At 40.7% G+C, this 25,352-nt stretch overlaps 1 protein-coding gene across 2 annotated transcripts in view; it reads right to left on the bottom strand.

The window, feature by feature from the left end:
* Positions 1–25,352, bottom strand: part of LOC126267167 (anaphase-promoting complex subunit 5) — a 151,306-nt gene that overhangs the window by 46,698 nt on the left and 79,256 nt on the right. For both annotated transcript variants that reach the window (XM_049972125.1, XM_049972126.1), the window contains exons 3-5: positions 21,136–21,346; positions 8,466–8,697; positions 886–1,045 (exon numbers count right to left, since the gene is read on the bottom strand). In XM_049972125.1, coding sequence (XP_049828082.1) covers positions 886–1,045; positions 8,466–8,697; positions 21,136–21,346 — 603 coding nt within the window. The remainder of the gene's footprint in view (positions 1–885; positions 1,046–8,465; positions 8,698–21,135; positions 21,347–25,352) is intronic.

Raw genomic sequence — 25,352 nt, 5'->3', positions numbered from 1 at the left:
GGGTACAAAGAGGGTCAAGAACACGCACAGAATTTAGCAGTCGAAACACATCTCATCTGCTCCAGTGTGCGCAATATCGTGTATAATTCTGAGTCAAAAGCAATAAGGTCTTGAGGCAGCTGGATCTTGCCAAAATTATGGAAAAACACCAGAGTAGCCATTGGAGTCCCCATTCAGACTCAAGCTTATATCCAGCTACAGAGTTGTGATGCTCAGATAAATTGTCATAAAATAATGCATTAAAAACATATGCAGAAGAGCAGCCTCTCCTGTGCTGCACTAAATCTAAAATTAATTTGGGCCTTTGAAGTAACCAGGGTGGCAGGCAGTTAAAACCCTGGATTTGGGGCTGTACTCACTCCACACAAAGTGACGCTAGCAAGCACTCCACGCAGATCGCAAATGGCTTTGTCACTCATGGACAATTGGAGATAAGGCATTCCAGGAATGGATGAGCAACAGTGTGGTATGCTGGTATATTTGGAGCAGAGAGGAATTTACATGCTTGACACACCACAATATATAAACTGTATTACAGTAATTGGAGATCCAGGTTAAAAATTTAAATACTGTTGCAACTGGGGTCCAATTTGGTTTAAGTGACAGAAATGGTTCAACAAGTCATGCCTGTTAGCTAACAGTTTGAATTAGCTATTAATTATAACCCCCTAATGTGGAGACACTTGAAATTTACTAAAATGCAGTAAAATAGCCCAATACATTTACAAATAGCATGGTTATACAGCAAATGTAATAGTGTTTGTTGAATAACAAGAATGAATCAGTTTTCACAATACTCAAGAGTCTGAAACAGCAGTTCACTAACAAATCTTAATTTTACATTTTTTTAAAAAATTCTGTTAACAACCACCAATAGCAATTTACCGCTTCTGCATAGTCTGGATTAGTCTGCAGTAGCTTTCTAATCTGTTCCTGCAGGCGAGATGGGGAAAGTGCTGCTGTCTCATTATTCTGCATAAGTGATGCCTGCTGTGCAATGAAGAGCTCAGCTTGTCTGCGTGACCAGTAAACACTGTTCATGAACCTGAGTTAAACAGAGTGATGAAGATTAAATTTTTGAGTGGCAACACGTAAAAATATATATAATTTACCTTAAGGACTAAAAGCTGAAAGCTATATCATACATAGTGTACATGGTTTATTCCATTGACAATGATGCTCCCTCTCTTTCTTTTCTATTTGCTTCAAGTACCTCTAGTTTAGAAATGAATATAAAACTAGTTTTACAGTATTACATAATTTCCAAACTCAGGAATCTCTCACAATTGAATGAAACAATAGACATAGAACAGATGGATCAGTAAGGTCTTTTGGAATGTACAAGTGATCTATATGAAGTTGTGGGAAATGGACCTTCCAAGGGGGTGTTCATGAGAATGATCATTTGAGAGGATGAAGGTAGGTCACATGTAGTTCGGAAATAATGGATTGTTGATGGGCTAACATGAGGATGCCAGATGAAAGGAATTTTTGTCAGAGTTCTGTCCTGTTAAATGAGAAAAGCATATGGTGGTTCAGATGGTCTTTGAAGCAAAATACATGGGTAGTATGGTTAGGTACTAGTTGGAATCATTAAACCCATACAAGGATTATTACCGCATCAAAAAATTGTTGACACTGGCAATCTTAATCCTCCTGCTTGCATAATCACAGGTAACATCAAATTTTATTAGGTTTCGTAATTTAATATTCTATGAACTTAATACATTTTGCATTTTAATATGCTATACGTTTAATATATTTTACTAGCATTTTCATACGAACTGATTCTGTTGTTTTGTTTTTTCATATACTTGAGGATGCGGTGTAATCACTGTTGTTTGATTTTCAGTAACAGTTTTTCTCAATTCTTCCAACAAAAAATGTTCTGATGTTAATTAGTTACACTGAGCAAAGTGTAATACTGTTGAGACTGTGGTATTAAATCAATCAAGGGACAAAATTAACGAAACTTTAATGTAGATTATACTTCACATTTACAGCAGTAACAACATTAGTTGAAGCCTTGAGAAACTCAATTTTCCTGCGTGTGGGGAAGGCTGTGAAAAGTGCTAATTGGAACACAAAATGACTGTTGAGACCAAAAATTCCAGATAAAAATCAGGAGAGCACCTCTGAAACTCCACAGTGAACAATATGAAGCTGTCATGTGATGTCTGTGTCCTACACTTTCACATAGGGAGGGGGGGGGGGGGGGGAGCCCATTCTGGTGGCAGATGCCACACAAATTAGATGATCAGATTGTCATTTGTACACCAGAATTCACAGTGTAATTTAGTTTTGAGACAACACATCATTCATTAGTTTACAAATCATTTGAACCACTTGCCTAAAATATTTGTAAAGCATATGAGTAAATAGCTGTCCAACACCTGAAGTTCTCTCTTGGTTCCAAAATTAGGCTAATTATGCCTCTAGCTCACCAAGGAGGGTACTCTTTGTTATGCCACATGTGATTAAAAAGTGCAAGAATATGACATCTGTATTTTATTAAGGATAAACAATACAGCATCCAGACATGTACAGGATCACAACCTGGCCATGTATGGAATAGCACCAATGAAGGCAGAGTTCCCATTCATTGAATTAGTCACGGTATGGTTCGGGTGGGTGAGAATTGAATAAGTCCTCTCCACTGGCCTTTATGATGTTGGAAGGCACGAGTGTAACTTTCAGAGATTCACGTTAAATGTTTTGCTAGATGCACAGCAAGAGGGTGACCATCAGACTGATGGCATCTTTATAGATATTCCAACATTCTACAGGTAGCCATCAATACTGCGTAATTTATGGCTCTCATGTCTGACACTGGATCACGGATGATATTTCTTTAAGGCAACTGATCGACAATGTAATGTGGTGGATTTGGTTACTGCTAGCAAGTAGCAACTTACTCGCCAGCAGTCACCATTTCATGTTGTCTAGCACTTGCCTCGAAGAAACATGGTGGGATTTACACAAAATGGTGCAGCGGAAAAACTGAGAACCATACACTGAACAGATACGACAGGAAACCCCGAAGAGTCAATAAGTGTAGTTCTTGTTTTTGTTTTGTTTTGTTTTAGGGTCCAACAAACAACTAGGGACATACACACCCGTGTCAGAACTATATAACACAAAGACAAAGAGAGGAATTAAAAATGACTACTCGTTAATCCCAATCGACGGAAGAGAAGACATCTAAAAATAGGGATGTGGAAATAAGGTAACGCCACCTGCTGACAGACGGCAACACAGGAATCATCGGAGGGAATGTAACAATTAGCGCACTGAGGTACGAGGACTGTAGCCTTGGTAACAGTGTGAGTGGTCTTCTTTCGTGACAGACCGACGTGACCAGAAACACACATAAACATCACTGTGGCTCCATCACAAGTGAGCAAGTGACAGTTTTCCTGGACACATTGAACTAAGGTATGGTAGGTGTACAGTACACAGAGGCTTTGAAAGGCACTGAGAAAGTCGGATCACATGACGAAATTGAAAAGCCTGGCCTGATACAGGGCGAAGAAGTCTTCTGTAAAGACTCCAGAGGCCGATAACGAAAAACATCGGCGCCAATGACGAAGGCACGCCTGACAACATGGTCAGTCAGAGAGCCATGAGTGAGCACAAAGGTACTACCGCGAAGTTCTGTGCGAAGGTGGTGAAACTTACAGTGATAGAGCGAGGCTACAGTAGTTTCCTTGGAAGCGAATAAAGGTCATGGTGAACATGGGCAGCCGCACGAAGCCAAGGTGGTGAAGGATTCTCACCCACTGGGAAAATTGTTGGTAGTGTGAAGTTAAGCTGTTGGAGCAAGAGCCGAAAGTGAACTCCAGGAGATAACAGAGAAGAGGGGCGCACACAATACTGTCGATCAAAGGAGTTATCGAAGAAGGAGGCATAGGATGGGTGGCCACACATTGCAGACAAACAGCATGCATATCTGCCAAGTAGAAAGTCATGGCTATATGACAGTGGTAGATCGGCAGCTTCTGCATACAGACTCTCAACCGGGCTGGTGTAAAAGGCACCAGTGGCCAAATGGATGCGACAATGATGGATAGTATTGAGACGGCGTAAGAAGGATGGATGTGCAGATGCATAAACGAAACACCCATAGTTTAGTTTCGAATGGACACGGGATCGGTACAAATGGAGGAGGGTGGTGTGATCTGCTCCCCTGGAAGTACCACTGAGGACAAGTAGGACACTGAGGGACCACATACAGTTGGTAGCTAGGTAAGACTTAGGAGGGCCAAGAAAGTTTCCTATTGAGTATGGGTCCCAGTAATTTCGTAGTTTCAACAAATGGAAGAGCAACAGGCCCAAGATGTAAAGATGCTGGAAGAAACCAACTGCACTGCCAAAAATTTGTACAAATGGTTTTGTCAGTGGAAAAACGAAAGCCATTGTCGATGCTCCATGAGTAAAGACAATCGAGACATCGCTGAAGATGCCGCTCAATGAGACAAGTGTGTGGAGAACTGCAATAGGAGGCAAAATCATCAACGAAAAGAGAGCCAGAGATGCTCGGCTGGAGACAGGCCATTATAGGGTTAATGGCAATAGCAAAGAGGACGACACTCAGGATGGAACACTGAGGCACACTGTTTTCCTGGAAAAAAGTGTCTGAAAACGCAGAACCAACACATATCTTGGAAACTTGATCCCTTAAAAATTCCTGAAGGAACAGGGCATGCCGCCATGGAAGCCCCACTTATCGAGAGTATGAATGATACCAGTCCTCTAGCAGGTGTCATAGGTTTTCTCCAAATTGAAAAAACACAGCCACAGTCTGGGATTTCCACATCAAACCATCCATGACATGGTTGGACAGTGACGAGATGGTCAAGGGCATGCTCAAAATGCATGCTGCACAGTGGTTAGTAAATTAAAGAGACTCGAGCCACCATACCAGCCAGGCATGAATCATACATTCCATCACCTTGCAAACACAGCAGGTGAGAGAAATGGGGCGGTAGCTAGAAGGAAGGTGTTTGTCCTTACCGGGCTTAGGTATGGGTATGACAGAGGCTTCACGCCAGTGACTGGGAAGCATACCCTCTGCCCAGATGTGGTTGTACACATGAAGCAGAAAGTGCTTGCCTGCAAGAGAAAGGTGCTGCAACATTTTAATGTGAACATTGTTTGGCCCTGAGGCACAGGATCGGTATGAAGTGAGAGCAGGCTCTAGCTCCCCCATAGTAAAGGCGGCATTGTAACACTCACGACTCTGAGAAGAGAAGGCTGCCCAAGCCGTCTCTGCTCGTTTCCAATGGAGAAAGGTAGGATGATAGTGGGAGGAGCTTAAAATCTCCGCAAAATAGCAGCCCAAGGTGTTGGAGATAGCAATAGGATCCTCTATGACATCATCTGCTACTGTCAGCCTGGAAACTGGGGAATGGATCTTGATACCAGAGAGCCAATGAAGGTTGGCCCATGCAATGGAAGAGGAGTGCAACAATTAAAAAAACTATCTTATGAAATCCAGCTAGCTTTTTTGTTATCCCGAAGAATGTGAAGACACTGTGCATGCAACTGTTTATACTGAATGAGTTTGTCATCATATAATGATAGTTAAAAATGCAGGGAGCATGTTTCCAGGGACAAATTGTGTTGCGGCATGCCTTAGTCCACTAAGGGACCAGGACATGGCGTGGTAAAGAGGAAGTGTGAGGAATGGAATGTTTTGCAGCAGTAAGGATAATGTTTGTAAGACATTCTACCTGGTGATCAAACTGGAGAAATGGTACTTATTGAAGGTCGCCAGGGAGGAGAAATGCCATTTGGGTGTGCATGTAGGTGGGGTAGGAGTCAGCAAACAGATATGGGTGTGCACATAGGTAGGGTAGGAGTCAGCAAGCGGATAGCACACGGGAAATGGTCACTCGAGTATGTGTCAGAGAGAATGTACCATTCGAGATGATGGGAAAGCTGGGCAGTACAGAAGCATAGGTCCAAAGAGGTACTTTTGGATTTCTGCCTTGGTCAGACCATCGAGCAGCCTAGTATAAATAACAGAATACAGAGAAGAATACAGAGATCTGTGGGCCTTGACACGAACAGGGTAGCCGTTGAGAAGCAAAGCTGCAAGCGGTTGTTGTGCTTGAGAATCAGAAGTAGTCTCCAAAAGCAAAGTGCCATTTTGTAAACAACAGCAGGACTTCACAGGATCAGCACTTGTATCAACACCTTTCTGAATAAGAAATGGATTTCCATTGCAAAGGACTGACTGCCTTCAGTACGTGAAACCATGAGGAACTCTGAAGTAGCTGGGAAGGTCTTTGAATTGGGAGCTTCATTCCGTTTACATTTGTTAGACGTGGCCTGCAGAGATGGTAGATTGGGTCATTGTGAGAAAATTCTTCACAGACTGCCAGCATCTCCAATGGCGCGCTCCTTCCAACTGGGGATCCTGTTCAGAGGGTGGTTCACCTGCCTTAGGTGATTGTTTGCACCTCAGGTCACACTTCCAGAACATCCGACAGAGGGACCAATTGGCAATTTGGGAAGATGAAGGAGCTCAGAAAATCACCCCTCCCTGGGTCTGGCCTGTACCAGGGGATATGTGCGAACCCTAACTGTTGACTCGAGGCTGGGAATTATGTGTTACCCGACTGGGTAACACATACGTGTCAGACATGTGGGCTGGCCTTTAGGAGTGCACAGGGAGGAAGAAGAAAAAGAAGAGCCACAAACGCTGAAGCTTAGGAAGGATAGGAGAAGGTGAATGAAGTAAGGAAACGAGGAATGAAAGACAGTGGTGGGACTGTTCTTATGTCAGCTACTGAAAAAAATGGAACACATTCCCAAAAACACCCCAGACATGTTTGCCAAGGGAGAGGGAAAAGTAATAGCAAGAGGATAGCCATGCAGCATGGGAGGGAAAAAATGCTGCAAAGGCTGGGGCCCCGTAGTAGCCAAGAGAAATCTGTTCTATAGGATACTGCTCCATTAAGAAAGTGGCCGAGTTCCTTGCTGCAGATTAGAAAGGGTAATATGAGGGAATAATCTGCTGTTTTTTCTGCTGAATCACACTTATGAGACCATTTGGGTCTAGTGTTGGAGATGGACAAGTTCTTGTTGTAAGTGATACATTGGTTGTTACTTGCGAAAAATGTGATGTAATGTGTACAGAATGTAAGTGTCAGAATTAACTGTAACTTGATACTCAGAAAGAATACAAAGCGCTTGTTTTTGATATGGAGCATTTTCGTGTATCAGCACAATCTACACTGATTGGTTTGCTCATATAGCGGTGTTATGACTGGGCCAACGATCATGCATTTGAAATGTTGCATCAGAGGCAGTAGATACAGTCTGAAACCACAATGCTAGATCACTATTTTCGTTTTTCTGAGAGTGAATATTTGAAGGTCAAAATGAATGCATAAGTGTGCAGCCTCTTATAATTTAGGCCTTCTGGATCTTGTGGACATAGTGAACACTCTGTTTCATCCATTTGAATGTAGAGTCAAATTGAAAAACCATCCCATACATCAGTTAGAAGGCCTTATGAAGTGCACTTCTGACCAATATATCATGAAGTTTGTTACATAACAGTAGCACTCACAATTGGGCAGGTGGTGACCTGATTAATATAGCTTCATTTCTCTATATATCTATTGATGCAACTTCATTGTACTTGTCTTTCATTTGTGCTACAAAGAACAAGGTGTTTTTCTTTTTTAAATCGCATACTGTGCATCTGTTCTCATAAAGACCAAATATTGTGTTGCTGTTGTTTTACCTTGATTCTCCAATGCTAAGGAAGGAAATGCCTTGGGACTGAATCTTTCTGCATTAAACTGAACTGATTCTGCTTCACATTCACAGTGAGCTGTGATCTCAGACACCAATAGTGCATATCCTGTGTGGTCAGTGGGCTACAACCATACAAGTACTTTAACACACCCCACAATGTGGGGGCTACCATACTCAGTTTTGGGCACATGTCTATATCACACATGCCAGCAGCATACCTGGTGGGATGCATGCCATATTGAGCAACCTAACTCTCACAAATCATGCTACTCATAAAAAATTTCAAAGCTTGTGTGTCACCTGTGATAGCAGGAACCAAAGTTTATTAGCCAAAGATGATGATTTTATGTAGAGTATGGGATTGGAAGATAGACCAAATTTGCAGGCCTCGGTCGAATACAGTCTGCACAAAAAGAAACAACCACTTTTCATGGATCGGAAGGGAAGAATAGACAGGGGGAAGGGAATGGAGGAGATGGGAGGGAGGCAGTGTGGCATGGGGTAACAAGAAATGCCGCCCCTCTGAGTGCATGCTTGCCACACACATACTCATGAGAGATTTGTGAGCTCACTTGTGGGAACAGAAGACAAACATCAAAAAATTATAACTGCACAAAAGTCATGAACTTGATTGCAAAACCCCTGATGTAACAAACACAGGAATAATAAGAAAATATATTCTATTGTATGTTTACCCAATATCCTTGAGGCTTATGTCCTCAAAATTTGCTCTAGGTCCTTTTGTACCAAGAGGGGTCACAGGAGTATCAAAAGTTGTCTGACAAGAGACAGAGCTGTCTATACTTTCTACAGTCAGTCGGCCAGAAAATGCTTCTTGACAATACTCCTTGAACACCTGGTAGACTGATACAACCTGGGAGAATGAAAGTTTCTCAAAGTGCAATATGATGCGTCTCAAGTAAAGCCCTGGAACACAAAATATGTACATAAATAAATACACCACACTGATGGACAGTGTTCAGTCTACTTCAGTTAAAACTTACAGGCCGAGAGGCTGAGGCCAATATATAAAATTATTTCCCAATGTCTTATCTCTGACTGCAAGTGACATCTTTGGAGTTAAAAAAATCAACTGCATCAAGGGCACCACCATTCCTCAGGTGTACTGATTGCATAATTATCTCTGGACGCCATCATGGTTCTCAATTAAATGTAATCAATTGTCATTCTATTGGTGCAAAGTTGACATCCATATTTTATCTAGCTTATCATCATCTTTTTTATTAAAATTATTATGATTTTTGTAGATATCTGTGGCGTCTCTATACATGTGCCCATGATAAGACATTCTTTGTTAAAATGTTCACCTCTCAGACTTTTTTCGCGTGGTTTCTATCTTAGAAAATATGTTTTGCTATGGCTGATTTGTCAGTATGCCCCAGGTGACAGCTCCTTTAGTTTGGCTAAATAGGTATCACCACTTCTTTTTATAGTTTCAATGTACATTCACTCACAATTACAAGGAATTTTACATCGTCTAGGTTATGCTCACAGATGCCGAAAATCTTTTATCTTTTTGGTGGATGTAAAGACAGTTTCCACCCCATACTCGCCCAACGCTGTCCCAATGTGATCATAAATTTGTTAATAAATAGGAGGAAACCTTTCCCATTTGGCAACCGCTGTTCTTCATTAGTTGTGGCTTTCTCTCTTATTGGATAGTGTGTGCTCGATCACCTCATTACTGGTGTAATGATTTTTCTTGAAAGCTGACTAAGTGATTGAGCCCATCTTGTAAATACACTCCTGGAAATGGAAAAAAGAACACATTGACACCGGTGTGCCAGACCCACCATACTTGCTCCGGACACTACGAGAGGGCTGTACAAGCAATGATCACACGCACGGCACAGCGGACACACCAGGAACCGCAGTGTTGGCCGTCGAATGGCGCTAGCTGCGCAGAATCTGTGCACCACCACCGTCAGTGTCAGCCAGTTTGCCGTGGCATACGGAGCTCCATCGCAGTCTTTAACACTGGTAGCATGCCGCGACAGCGTGGACGTGAACCGTATGTGCAGTTGACGGACTTTGAGCGAGGGCGTATAGTGGGCATGCGGGAGGCCGGGTGGATGTACCGACGAATTGCTCAACACGTGGGGCATGAGGTCTCCACAGTACATCGATGTTGTCGCCACTGGTCGGCGGAAGGTGCACGTGCCCGTCGACCTGGGACCGGACCGCAGCGATGCACGGATGCACGCCAAGACCGTAGGATCCTACGCAGTGCCGTAGGGGACCGCACCGCCACTTCCCAGCAAATTAGGGACACTGTTGCTCCTGGGGTATCGGCGAGGACCATTCGCAACCGTCTCCATGAAGCTGGGCTACGGTCCCGCACACCGTTAGGCCGTCTTCCGCTCACGCCCCAACATCGTGCAGCCCGCCTCCAGTGGTGTTGCGACAGGCGTGAATGGAGGGACGAATGGAGACGTGTCGTCTTCAGCGATGAGAGTCGCTTCTGCTTTGGTGCCAATGATGGTCGAATGCGTGTTTGGCGCCGTGCAGGTGAGCGCCACAATCAGGACTGCATACGACCGAGGCACACAGGGCCAACACCCGGCATCATGGTGTGGGGAGCGATCTCCTACACCGGCCGTACACCTCTGGTGATCGTCGAGGGGACACTGAATAGTGCACGGTACATCCAAACCGTCATCGAACCCATTGTTCTACCATTCCTAGACCGGCAAGGGAACTTGCTGTTCCAACAGGACAATGCAGATCCGCATGTATCCCGTGCCACCCAATGTGCTCTAGAAGGTGTAAGTCAACTACCCTGGCCAGCAAGATCTCCGGATCTGTCCCCCATTGAGCATGTTTGGGACTGGATGAAGCGTCGTCTCACGCGGTCTGCACGTCCAGCACGAACACTGGTCCAACAGAGGCGCCAGGTGGAAATGGCATGGCAAGCCGTTCCACAGGACTACATCCAGCATCTCTACGATCGTCTCCATAGGAGAATAGCAGCCTGCATTGCTGCAAAAGGTGGATATACACTGTACTAGTGCCGACATTGTGCATGCTCTGTTGCCTGTGTCTATGTGCCTGTGGTTCTGTCAGTGTGATCATGTGATGTATCTGACCCCAGGAATGTGTCAATAAAGTTTCCCCTTCCTGGGACAATGACTTCACGGTGTTCTTATTTCAATTTCCAGGAGTGTAAATTAGCTCACAAATTTTACTGGCCCTATCCATGAAGATTTTAGTTACACATCTTGTTGATTTTAGATGGTGGTTGGGAGTCCTTATGTGTGCGTATGATTGGTGACTGTAGCTTTTCTGTAAAATGTATGGCCCAAAGTGCTGTTCTTTAATTACAGACACTTCCAGAAAAATTAAGTTGTCCAGTGTTCTCTTTTCCAATGTAAATTGCATTTTTGGGTTGATACTACTGTTACATATCAAGAAGACATAATCACGTCCACACATACAGAGAGGCCATAGAAGTATACAAACACTGTAATAATTATAAAAGAAAGGAAAAATGTGTTCCATTAGACAAAATAGAAATGTCGAATTACAGCAAAAAAAATCACTTTTAATTGAAAACAACGGTGCCATCTAAAAACAATTAAGGGATCAACATCATGTTACAAATGGTGGGGTTCTGTATGCAGCTCTCTAAAGAGCACCTGATCAAGTTGTCGTTTTACCTCTGAAGATGCTTCCTGCAGTCAGTGAAGAAAAGCTAGGGAACAGTTTCATATACTGCTTATGATGTTTTAGTCAGGAAGATATAACTAAGTAAACCGTGTAATTTAAGTAACTATGACAAAAATTAATATGTGCCCATTCCCATCCTCTGCACCATATTTGATCATCAGATAAAATGTGTTTCACAGCACATCAAATCCCTGACACGGGAACACCACAGCATCTGTTCGTTAATTACAAAACAACCTAATTCATAGCAGACTGCCATAAACTGTGAAATATTATTAATTTTTATTTTCATACTAAGGACTGCTACATTATTTTGAGAAAATAGGACCAATTTGACAAAGATCCCTCACATCTACACCAACATAACTGTAGCTAGTCTGTGATAGAATTTAAGAAACACTAGTATGATTTTACAGACTTCATACTATATTCACAGAATTAATGTACAAATAACCACATTTTGTCTTGGCATGCCTCATAATATTGTAATTTAATCATTATTCTTAATATTCTCAGAAATGGTTAGCGATCAGTAAATGAATTGAAAGCTGCCAACCAGTTGCCACAAAAGGTGGTTTCATTCAACATTTGACCATGGTTGTGATGGATGTAAACTAGACTTCTTCAAAAATACATATAATTAAAATTTCGCTTTGGGAAAATACCAAATAATGAAGTGATCTGACATCTGTTCAGTGAAAATATGCTGTCGGTGCATGTCAATGTATATGATGATGTTTTAGTTTTAATTACATGTATTTCTGAAGACTAGTTTACATCCATCATATCCATGGTCATATGATGAATGAAACCAATTTTTGTTGCAAATAGTACACGGCTTTGGAGTCATTTACTAATTTAATCATTGTGATTATTTCATGGCACTGAAATTTTGAGACAGGATGTTCTCACAGTCTTGACTGTGAGCTTCACAAATTTAAATATCTGTCATGTACAACAAGATACCCTGTTTGCTGTATTCTGTAGTCACAAATGCAGACAATAAACATGGCTCGTTGATATGGATAAAATTTTATAGAAATTATCATTTAAATTCTGAAGTAATGTCTTGCATAAACAGCAGAAATGTCATGGGCAACAAATAAATGACACCCTGTATAGGTAATGTTTTCCACATCAAATTAGTATAACTACTTATAATATTGAAATATTATGAAGGAAGTGTTATTTTCATTAGGAAAAAGTAAGATGTGTTCCCTAATCACCAACTGGTCGCACAGTCATTAGGGCTTCTCAAAAACTACAGCTGTTTTTCCAATGAAAGCCAAAAATAGGGTACATGAAGTGTAATCAAAAAGTAAATGGACTTCTTGTTTTTCTTAAAGAATCTTTATTTATCCGTTAACATCAACTTTTCCCCCTTCAAAGTAAACCCCTCAAATATAATACACCTGCGCCAGCACTTTTTCCAATCTTAGAAGCACTTCTGAAACTCACTTTTCACTATGCTGTTCAGCTCCTTAAGTGATTCTCTTTTTATCTCATAAATGGTGGCAAAACAACATCTTCAATGATTCTCTTCAGCCTCAGGAATAGAAAGAAGTCACAGGGAATCACTTCCAGCGAATACAGTGGCTCAGGCAATACAACAGTTTTTTGCCAAAAATATCACGAAATGCACTGACATATGAGTGGGAGCACTATTGTGATCCAATTCCTACATGGGGTTTTGCCACAATTCTAGTTGCTTTCTCCAGATTGCTTCATGTAAATTGTGTGTAACTTCCAAGTAGTATTGCTTACTGATTATTTGAGCATAAGGTAGGAACTCCTAATGCAGTATTCCTTTTTAATCGAAGGAAACAGTGAGAAGAACCTCCACATGTCATTGCACTTGTAAGAGAGGGTTTTTTTTTTCAGGCAGTTTCCATTGGTACAAACAGGCCTTGGTTTTGATGTCATATGTGTATACCCAGATTTCATACCTGTATAACCTTCTAAAGAAGTCCTGGATTGTTGTTGACTTCATTCAGTAATTCCTAAGCAATGCCTATGCTATGAAGTTTTTGGTCGAAATTCAACAATTTTGGAACCAAGTTTGCTCCTACACATTTCATGCATAAAAAAAAAAAAAAAAAAAAAAAAAAAGCTTGGCATGAGCCAAAGAACATGACGAATTCAGCAGCAACCTCTCTGATGGTGATTTGGCAATTTTCCAGAACCACATTTTTTACCTCTTCCACACTGTAAGGATATGCTAGGGCGTCCAGGACAGTCATCATCATCGTCAACAACTTCTCAATCCTCTTTGAAATGGTTATACCACTTGTAAACTCTTGTCTTACTCATAGTAGATTCACCAAAAGCCACAGTCAACATTTCGAATACAGTGCACCACTTCATTCCATTTTACAAGCAAAATCCAATGTAAATTCTTTCATCCATCTTTTTCAAAAGAAAAAATTCGTTGAGCACTCTAAAATATGCATAGTGTTTTTGACTGTCAACAATAAACTAAATACTCAAAAAGCAAACATAAATCAGGAACATGCTACCAACAAGATAAAAAAAAAACCCTGAAAAACAGATATGCATGCAAAATTAAAAAATTACGATTACTTTTTTATCACACCTTGTATACGTTTCTGTGATAATTATAGTGAAACCTTAACTAGCTCACACTAACTGGAGTGAGTCCCAGTCCGAATATACGAAATTCCAAATTAGAGAAATGTTCCTGAAATAGTTATCTGAAACCATAAAAAGGAATATAACTTACAGTGCACTTAGTATTTAAATAACAATTATTTTAATAAAATTCTGTTTTTAATATGCCACATTTTTAAATCAGACTAAAAAGTAATAATTTAACTTAGTACCATGGAAAAACAACGTTAGTTGCAAATGTCGATTTTATTTACTTGTTGAATTGCTTTGGGTTGGGACCCATTTTTGAATCATCCACACAGTCAAAATGGCATTTCCCAAAATATGAAACCCACGTCAGGATAAAAACATATCTAGATTCTCTGTAACTGTTCATTAGCACTTTGTTATATGTGTACGTTTGATATCTTGACATGGTTCTTATATTTTGGAAATTACCATTTTGACTATCTGGATGATCTGAAAATGGGCCCCAACTTGAAGTAAATAAAAGTGATATTTGTAACATTGGCTGTCTTTCTGTGGTACTGATTAACAAAAGTTGCTGCCCTGCAATTACTCCAGCTTACTGGAAGTTCATAATGTCTCTCAGTCCCATACAGATTCCTACCATCATACACATAGTCCTGAAACTTTGTTACAGTGAATTTCTATTAGTTATGGAAATACTAGTAAGATTTAAAACAAAAAATGTGGGGCACATGCAATATATAGTAGTAAGGAAGTTAACAATTCATGCAACATCATGTATGCATTAAATGCATCCCACGTTTTTCATTTTAAATCTTTAAGGTGCTTTCATACCCATTAAAAATTCATAATTAACACATTTTCAAGACTATCTGTATCGGGTTAACAATGTGTGTGGGGCTAGGAGAAATTTATTTTGCATTTTTAAGTCTGATGTAAAATTATGCTATATGAAAAACTGTTTCTTATTTAAATAGTTACTTCCTACTTTTTTGTCTTTGTGTGTGTGTGTGTGTGTGTGTGTGTGTGTGTGTGTGTGTGTGTGAAATTTTTCAATAACTTCCAAACATTTTGATGAGATTACAACAGAGATATGTGGTAAATTTCACGTTTATTTCAGTTTTTCACCTGAGTTAACCAATACATCGCCTCCTCCTATGTATATCTCACAAAAAGATAGTGAAGATAAAAGATAGTTAAAGATCTGAGCTCACAGAGACTTACCCCCAACCATTCGTGACAAGAGCAGGAAAACTGGGGAATGACAATGGTACACAAAGTACCCTCCACCACACACCAGACAAGAAAGTGAGTTAATATTTCATTGTAATCCAGCTCTGCACTATGTTGAAAGTTTCAAGTCCCTAGCTTATACAGAATTTAGTTTAAAATGAATATTTATAATTGACATACAGACAGAGAAAAATGCAATCTAATAAAAACGAGATAAGAACACTACATGAGCTGTAATATTATGTGAAATAGTGTACAGCAAAAAGTGACTAATGTAATGATATCATAGTAATGAACAACAGAATTAAATAAATTAAATATGGAATAAATATTCAAAGGTTACATTAAACGAACTTCATACATACTGTACTGTTGAAATATTACTGTATTTATTTTAAAAAATTGAATTCATTGTAATCCACTATATTGGAAATTTATGTGCTATATTTACTGTAGAATGGTATATAAATCAGCAATTGTTTCCTGCTGTTGTTTGTATCTACAATGATGTGGTCCACAGCTACTAAAGAGGCACAACTGCCTGATGCTGATGCCATAGAAATATTTTCATTGTCAATATCCATTGATAATGGATAAAAGAAGGTACTTATTGTGGTTGTGACTTTTCTGTAGTCTGTTCTTTTATCACTTGCTATTACGTTTCTTTTAGTGTAAGATAATATTTTTGGTAATATGGATTAATGTCTACAAAGTTGATGCATCCAAAGACAAATTTTGCTCTTCTGAAACAGTTGAATTCTTTACCATTGCAACATCTGCACTTAAACTGCCACGCATGCTTCTGTGTTCGAAATATTGTGCTGACCATAGAATCTGAATAGCCATCCAGTACTAACATTGAAGCCTGTTTTTGCCATGGGGTAACATCCACAGTGGTCCCTTACGATGCAGCTCCTCATCTTGTTTTCCTTTTAGTTCGTCTTGTTTTAGCACAAAGCACGAAACTTTATAGTAATTTTTCATGACGTCATAAAAAATCAACTTGCCGACGAGAGATTCTTGTCGTAACACTATGGGTAGAAGCAGTGGCTTAGAATTTAACATGTGCTTTCATTTTATTTTATATACTGAAGAGATCTGTATTTACTCCTAACATTCACTTCACTTCAGTTACTGTATTGTCCAGTATGTCTCTTTAACATACTTATAAGTGATTATTAATATGGGATTTCTTCATCATACAGGCTTCAGCAAGTAAACCGAGCAGGCTTTTTCTTTTTTTTTGTGTGTGTGTGTGTGTGTGCTTGTAATCGAGAATGAGACATAAATTACTCATTATCACATACAGGTGAAGTGAATGGGAAGGGAGGGGATGTGCGGTATTTCAAAATTTTACAAGCAATGAACTGAGTGCAAGAGATGTCCAATACAATATGGCACCATTTCATTTTGCAGTGAGTCTGAATTATCACGAATTCCAAATCAGTGAGGATTTACTTTATTTACATGATGTTACACAAAGTATTAAGTATAAAATAATAGTATGACAAGGGCAAATTCATATGAGAAAACTACAATTATGGAATGTCTGGCCAATACATACCTTCAGGAGGGAAATTTCAATATTGCCTACACATACTCATAGAAGTACAAAAAACTACCTTAGTTTTCAGAACTGTTAGTTGTTTCCTCTGAGAGGAACTTACCTGTTGTGAAACCTAAAAGAACAAGGAGGCTAGTAGAAAAGGAGACCAGAAAAAATGGGGGGGAGGGGAGGGGGGCGGGCGCATGTGCGATACATTGCTACTCAACATATAGCAGCAGACATTTTGAGCTGCAGAGAGGCACAACAAGAAGCCTATTAAACACACAAGCTTCCGGCCAGAAGGCATTCCTCTGAGAGGGGGGGAAAAAAAACACAAACACACACTTGACCATTGTGTCTGGCTGCCAAGACCAGACTGGAAGAAACTGTGGATTATGGGAGAAGGAAGCTAGGGTGCAGAGGGAAGGGGGGGGGGGGGGGGGCAGAGTATGGATGGAGAACAGTAACAATAGATAAGTTTGTTGGTGCCCTTCACCCACCTATCCCTTCCGTATTCCCAGTCCACAGCCTTCTATTCCACAAGTGCACCTACACATGTCTTTTTACTTCTCTCCATTTCTACCCTCACCCCCACCCCAACCTCCATCTAACCGCCTGACTGCACCTAGTTGCCCCATCCTCTTTCCACTTCGTTCCTGTATGCACTTTACCGTCTCCCACTTGTACCCTGCTCTCCTATTCCCTCCCTGCTACAGCCTCCTCCTTTCCCCCACCACCCAGACTGCTTCTCCCATCATGCACAGTTGCTCACAGTCTGGCCTCGGCAACCAGAGCCAGTGGTCACGTGTGTGTGAGTTGCATTTCCATGAACATGTGTGTGTGCGTATGTTATGAGAAGATGGCCTGCTGGCCAAAAGCTTCCGTGTTTAGTAGGCTTTTTGTTTCGCCTCTCTGAGATCAACATTTCCGCTATGTGGAGAGTAGCAATTTATCCTTTTTATAATATTGTCAAAGGAACTAACAGTTATACACTTACCCCAATTAGTTTAGTTGTGGTCACTGTTACATACATAAAACTCTGTGCGCTGAACAAATGTTATCTGGTACACACATGCATCATTCCACAAGTTGCTTTCCTTTTGGTGTACACTTTGCTAGTGAGAGGCTGTAGTAAGTGGTAGAGGTAGATGAATGGGGCAGGTTTTACAATGGAACAAATGCAGACAGAGCGGCCCTGGTTAGGATTAATTAACTGTGAATATCATGTGATTTGAACGTGGAAGTTAGCAGTGTGGCACGAAGCGAGAGTGAGTGGTGTGGAAAGGATTTTTGGGGAGGAGCAACTTTATTTCAGTGCTTGACTTGAGAAATTCATAGCCTTGGGGAAGTAACATATTGATGTATTGATGTGTTCAATGTCAGGATAGAGCTGGGTGGTATGGGTGATGCTTCTGAGGTGGTTTTTGTTTTGTAAGTGGAAGCTGTATTTGTCAGAAGCTGAGGAAGATACTGCTCGGAAGATTTGTTTGTGGGCAGTATCTGTGGGCTAGTTGCTGGAGAGATAAGATTGAAAGAGGTTTTTGGTACAGATTTTCAAGGATTCAGTGATGGAGCAGATACAATTGTCACAGATGCTCAGTCTATGTACAATGGATAATTTGATGAGTTAGAAGTAGTGAGTGTCAAAATGGACGTAAAGAGCAGATTTTCGACTACCTGGCTTAATGTGGCAGAAGATAAAGTTGGATAACAAAAATTCTGGATAGGCTCAAAGTCTCTACACTTTCTCTTCCTACTCCAGCTATACCAATCAAAATCCCCTTATGTACCAATATTATTAATATTTTCTGACTTCTTATGTAATATATGCTAGTTATAAGTGTTTGTTATGCAAATAATGTACCCTTCAAAAATTATTACAGGAAACATGAAACAATCTGAATTGTAAATCCAGACTGTATGATTAACACACATGTGGAAAGCCAAGCCTACCAAAAAGGATTAAAGGCGTGAGGTTAAAAAAACAAAAAGTTCGATAGATGACTCTTTCCTTCGTTTAGCCCTCTTCCGTGCTGTAATATTCCTCCACCGATTGTGGCCTTTTGGTTCTGAGTCGAGTTGAAGAAGTGAATGAGAAACTTCAAAATTTCTGTGCCGAGCTAGGCTGTGACTTCTGGACTTGTGCGATAGAGCTGAGAACAGCAGGGTCCCGCTGAATGGGTCAGGTGTGCACTACACATCAGAGGCTGCTACTCAGGTAACTGAGTGTGTGTGGGGTGCACAAAAGGTTTTTTGATAACTTTCCATTCTATCCAGATAACAGTAGATGTAGGAAACCCAAAAGTATCAGTGTAGGATCGAAAGAAATGCCTCTCACAGATGAGAGTACTAAAATCCTAATAGTAAACTACCGTGGCATTTGCAACGAAGTGCCAGAGTTTGAAGCGCTCATGAAAAGCAGTGAAGCTCAGATAATACTAGGTACAGCTGAAATTGATAGCAGGGAGATTTTTGGAGAAACTTTAAGTGTATATCAAAAGGATGCGTAAATGGGAAATGGAATTGGTGTATTTGTCACAGTAGACAAGAAACTCAAATCCACTGAGGTAGAAATTGAAGCCGCATGTGAGGTTGTTTGGGCAAGACTCGGCATCAGGAGTGGGCATAAAATTATAATTGGACCCTTCTATAACACACAACAGACTCATCTCCTGATGTAACCAAAACCTCGAGAGAAAACCTTAGTTCACTTGTGCGTAAGTTCCCCAATCATACTATAATCATTGGAGGAGACTTTAATTGTCCAACCATTAATTGGGAAAATTACTGCTTTGTTAGTGGTGGCTGTGATAAGACATCTCGTGGAACTTTACTAAATACACTCTCTGAAAACTACCTAGAACAGGTAGTTACGAACCTCACTCAAGATGGGTATATATTGGATTTAACTGCAACAAACAGACCTGACCTCTTTGAGGATGTCCACATCAAAACTCATATAAATGAACATGACACATCAATGGCGACAATTATTAACAAAGTACAAAGAACAACTAAAACAAGCAGAAAGATATATATGTTCAGTAAACTCGATGAGAAATCAGTAGTGTTGTATCTCAAAGAGGAACTTAAAACTTTCAGCACAGGACAGGACGACGAAGAGGAACTTTTGGCTCAAGTTTAAAAGAATAGTTGGCCATGCACTGTATAAATGTGTACCCAGAAGAACAGTTCATAATGAGAGGAAACCTCCATGGTACGCAGTCGCTGTAAATCAACTTCCAAAGAAACAGATATTACTGCATAATAAGTGTAAAACAAAGCATAGGGCTATGTACAGAGAGATGCTGAATGAAATGTGTTTGGCTGTCAAGAGAGTAATTCATGATGTCTTCAATGACTACCATGGCAGAACCCATCAAAAACCTTGTCATATGTAAAGCTGTTAGTGGTACCAAAGTTAGTGTTCAGGTGCTAGCGAATGAGATAGGAACTGAAATTGAGGGTAGAAAAAGCTAAAGCTGAAATGATTAACTCCATTTTCAAACATTCTTTTACAAAGAAAATCCAGGAAAATTGCCCCAATTTAATCCTCCTACTACTGAAAAGATGGATGAAATTAATATTAATGCCAGTGATGTTGAGAAAAAGCTGCAATTGCTGAAATTGGACAAAGCTCCAGGGCCCAATGGAATCCCTGTCAGATTCTACACTGAATTTGCAGCTGAACAGAATGATCTCTGCCAACCAGCATGGATTTTGAAAACATCAGTCATGTGAAACACAACTCACACTTTTCTCTCATGACATACTGAAAGTTTTGGATCAAGGCAGTCAGGTAGATGCAGCATTGCTTGATTTATGAACTTAGTTTAAGGTTTCAGTGAAATTTTTTTCAGTGGGACTGAGAGGTGGTATTAGAAGTGAAGAATTCCTGAGATACATGGCAATTTTGGATGAGGAGGAGGAGGAGGAGGAGGAGGAGGACCTCTTCGAATAAACAAATCTAACATCACTACAGCTGTATGCTCACGTGCTAGTGTTTGTGCACATAGCTGTTACAGGTTTGATACATCGTATTCATTTTGCAGCTCACTTTTAGAATTGCTTGTAATGCTGATAATCACCACAGCTCACACTTTAAAAGACAATGGTAAAGAAATTATTGAATCTCTCATTTATAGTGAGTACAAGTATTAAACTTCAATAAACTTATGAAAGCATTCAATAAACCTCACATTATGTATTCTTTTATGAGTGTAAACATAATAAAAATCACAACTACATGATGTTTTCATAAACTAACTTATCTGAACAATTTTAATGTGTCAAGAACTTACCAATTACACTGCTCTTGTTCACAATTGGCATCATAACAGAAGGTTCTAGCATCAACCGACCTACACTACTTATTAAATCTAATATGCTACCAACTCCCTTCTTGTAAATTTCCAGTAATTCATTTTCAAAGCTCCGATAAAGTGAAGGAAGTAGTGAGTATCTCCCCTCTGTGAGTAGCTTTTTGAAAACCTTCAGCTCCAGATCAGGACCCTGTGGAAACACACTCTTTGTAAGCATTGGATTTTACACATTTATCATCTGCTGTGCTGGCACAAAATGCAAACTAAGTATAGCAAAAATAGTAACCAAAGAGAAGTGAAAGCTTCCTCCCACTGTGTGAATAAACCAGGCTGACTCTCCCCACAACCTCTGCAAATGTCAACACTGTCTATCCTAATTATGTCTCACATTGGGATCTTTCCATAACATTCCTCCTCATCAACAGTCAGTCCATTGAAAGGAGGAAGACAATATCAAAGATGATAATGAATTCAGATTACTGTAGTATCATACAGTTTTTATGAGTCATCAATTTATTTAGATCACCTGGATATATTGATATTTAGGGAAGCCCTCCAGCCAAAACCTGTGGGGAGGGCCAATCCACCCAAACATTCATTTTCATTACTGGAAAACAAACACTGGTGGAATATTGGTGCTATTCATAACAAAGAGCACTTAAAGGAGCATATGGTACTATGACAACAAGGGAAAAATAACAAAATTTAGTTTTTATAAAGTAAGATTGCTAACTAACTGATATTAATGACTATTATTTAAAAATCTTTGTGTTACATCAGTGACTGCATATTCAAACATTAATTAATAAGAAAGAAATCAAATCCATACCAAACGAAGTTAACATTAGGAGGAAGGATATGACATCACTGATGCCTGTTTCAGGATGTTAAATGGCATGGTTATTAGTACCTTCGCTGAATATGAATATATACATGTATTTAGTAAAGAGGTCCAAAAACTTTGAGTCTCGTAGACTGAGCACTTTTTGTTCCTTTTTCCTTTTCTTTTTTTAGACCCCTGACTTTCACATATTGAATTCTTCCAACTTTATCAACTTAAAATGTGTTTTTGTCAGCTGTTACAAAGATATTCACTTTTATACACTGATAAGTGAAAACATTATGACCACTGCGCACTGCACAAATTGGGTGCCTCCTCATGGCATTGTGGGCACATGATGCAGTAAGAAAAGTATGTAAGCCAAGCAGAGGTGGATGGTGATTACCCTAGCAAAGATATGCACTCCGAGTCGGAAAATCCACTGAGATAAGAGACTTTGCCAAAGGGCATATTAGTATTACACATAGTCTGAATAAGAAGCTTGAAAATGGCAAAGCTCGTCCAATTTTCACGAGCTACTGTCATGAGCATTATGGAAAATGGTAGGACAGTGAAACTACAACTACGCACTAAGTGGTTGGATGTTCACGACTCTTCACAGAACATGGGGTTTGGAGGCTCATCTGCACTGTAAAGCAGGGCAGATGGTGATCTGTGGCACCTCTGGTGAAAGAGCAAAATACTGGTGGACACACGTTTCGGAGCACACCATTCAGTGCACATTGTTGAACTTGGGGCTCCACAGCAGACAACCCCTGCATGTTCACACGTTGCCCCAATGACATCATCAGTTACAATTGTAGTAGAGTCAGGATCATCGAGATTAGACCATGTATTGCAGATAGTAATCTAAGACAGCAGGTTAGCTGCAGACCACCTGCATCCCTTCTTGCTTGATGTCTTCCAAACACCATCATCTTTCAGCAGTGTAACTGTCTTTGTCTCAAAGCCAGAATCTTGCTACAGTGATTCGAGGAGCACAATGTTTGGCAACAGCATCTGGGACAGTGTAGACAGTGCATTCAAGATAATACCAGATACACCTACAGGTGTCTGGTATCTGCACATACATCTGATCTTAGCTCAAAGCTGTAAAGGAGAGGTACATGGTCCAATGTTGAAATGTACCATTCCCAGGATTCTTGCTTCCACTGTTTTAATAGGTGGCGGGACTTTGGCATGGAGCTGCTTAAAGACAATGAGGTGCTCCATCAATAGGTGCTGCTTATGGCGCTGGAGATCTACATCTACATCTACATCTACATGACTACTCTGCAATTCACATTTAAGTGCTTGGCAGAGGGTTCATCGAACCACAATCATACTATCTCTCTACTATTCCACTCCCGAACAGCGAGCGGGAAACACGAACACCTAAACCTTTCTGTTCGAGCTCTGATTTCTCTTATTTTATTTTGATGATCATTCCTACCTATGTAGGCTGGGCTCAACAAAATATTTTCGCATTCGGAAGAGAAAGTTGGTGACTGAAATTTCGTAAGAAGGTCTCGCCGCGACGAAAAACGTCTATGCTGTAATGACTTCCATCCCAACTCGCTTACCATATCTGCCACACTCTCTCCCCTATAACGCGATAATACAAAACGAGCTGCCCTTTTTTGCACCCTTTCGATGTCCTCCGTCAATCCCACCTAGTAAGGATCCCACACCGCGCAGCAATATTCTAACAGAGGACGAACGAGTGTAGTGTAAGCTGTCTCTTTAGTGGACTTGTTGCATCTGCTAAGTGTCCTGCCAATGAAACGCAACCTTTGGCTCGCCTTCCCGACAATATTATCTATGTGGTCCTTCCAACTGAAGTTGTTCGTAATTTTAACACCCAGGTACTTAGTTGAATTGACAGCCTTGAGAATTGTACTATTTATCGAGTAATCGAATTCCAACGGATTTCTTTTGGAACTCATGTGGATCATCTCACACTTTTCGTTATTTAGCGTCAACTGCCACCTGACACACCACACAGCAATCTTTTCTAAATCGCTTTGCAACTGATACTGGTCTTCGGATGACCTTACTAGACGGTAAATTACAGCATCATCTGTGAACAGTCTAAGAGAACTGCTCAGATTGTCACCCAGGTCATTTATATAGATCAGGAACAGTAGAGGTCCCAGGACGCTTCCCTGGGGAACACCTGATATCACTTCAGTTTTACTCGATGATTTGCTGTCTATTACTACGAACTGCGACCTTCCTGACAGGAAATCACGAATCCAGTCGCACAACTGAGACGATACCCCATAGCTCCGCAGCTTGATTAGAAGTCGCTTGTGAGGAACGGTGTCAAAAGCTTTCCGGAAATCTAGAAATACGGAATCAACTTGAGATCCCCTGTCGATAGCGGCCATTACTTCGTGCGAATAAAGAGCTAGCTGCGTTGCACAAGAGCGATGTTTTCTGAAGCCATGCTGATTACGTGTCAATAGATCGTTCCCTTCGAGGTGGTTCATAATGTTTGAATACAGTATATGCTCCAAAACCCTACTGCAAACCGACGTCAATGATATAGGTCTGTAGTTAAATGGATTACTCCTACTACCCTTCTTAAACACTGGTGCGACCTGCGCAATTTTCCAATCTGTAGGTACAGATCTATCGGTGAGCGAGCGGTTGTATATGAGTGCTAAGCAGGGAGCTATAGTATCAGCGTAATCTGAAAGGAACCTAATCGGTATACAATCTGGACCTGAAGACTTGCCCATATTAAGCGATTTGAGTTGCTTCGCAACCCCTAAGGTATCTCTAATGGCCTCTGCGATTTCTGAAGGCTACCTAGATACTGTCTTCTGCTGAGACGGGCCTGAGGAAATGTGATCGCAAAATCAGCTGCTGCAACAATGGCTGTAATTTTATTCTGAACAGCCTTATCGATATCTCCACATGGCAGGAAGCCACGGGTAACAGCAGAGGTGAAAGCATTCCAGTTAGCACTGCTGAGAGCCCATCTGGGCAGGCATCCAGGGGAGTGATGCTGAGGAAGTGACACAAGGATCGGAAAGTAGTCACTGGCACACAGGTCATCGTGGAATCTCCAGTGGATGGATGGGAGAAGACAAGGGCTGCAAATGGAAAGGTTAACAGCTGAGAAATTTGGGGCGCCACACTGACCTATGTGGGAGTACCAGTATTCAAGAGGCAAAGGTCAAGTTGTATGTTTTCGAGGTCTTTACCGCAGTCAGTCATCATGGTTCCCTCCCACAAAAGGAATGGCCTTTGAAATCATGCAAGATTAGGGAAGGTGGAGGGAACTGAGAAACTGTTGCAAATAGTATGTTCTGAGAAACTTCACCATTGGGAGGGAGGTAAACATTGGAGTGCCATTACCTTAACAGCC

The sequence above is a fragment of the Schistocerca gregaria genome, chromosome 4, assembly GCF_023897955.1.
Source record: "Schistocerca gregaria isolate iqSchGreg1 chromosome 4, iqSchGreg1.2, whole genome shotgun sequence".
Lineage (NCBI taxonomy): Eukaryota > Metazoa > Arthropoda > Insecta > Orthoptera > Acrididae > Schistocerca > Schistocerca gregaria.
The sequence above is the reverse complement of the archived record's forward strand: the minus strand, read 5'-3'. Positions and strand labels throughout refer to the sequence as shown.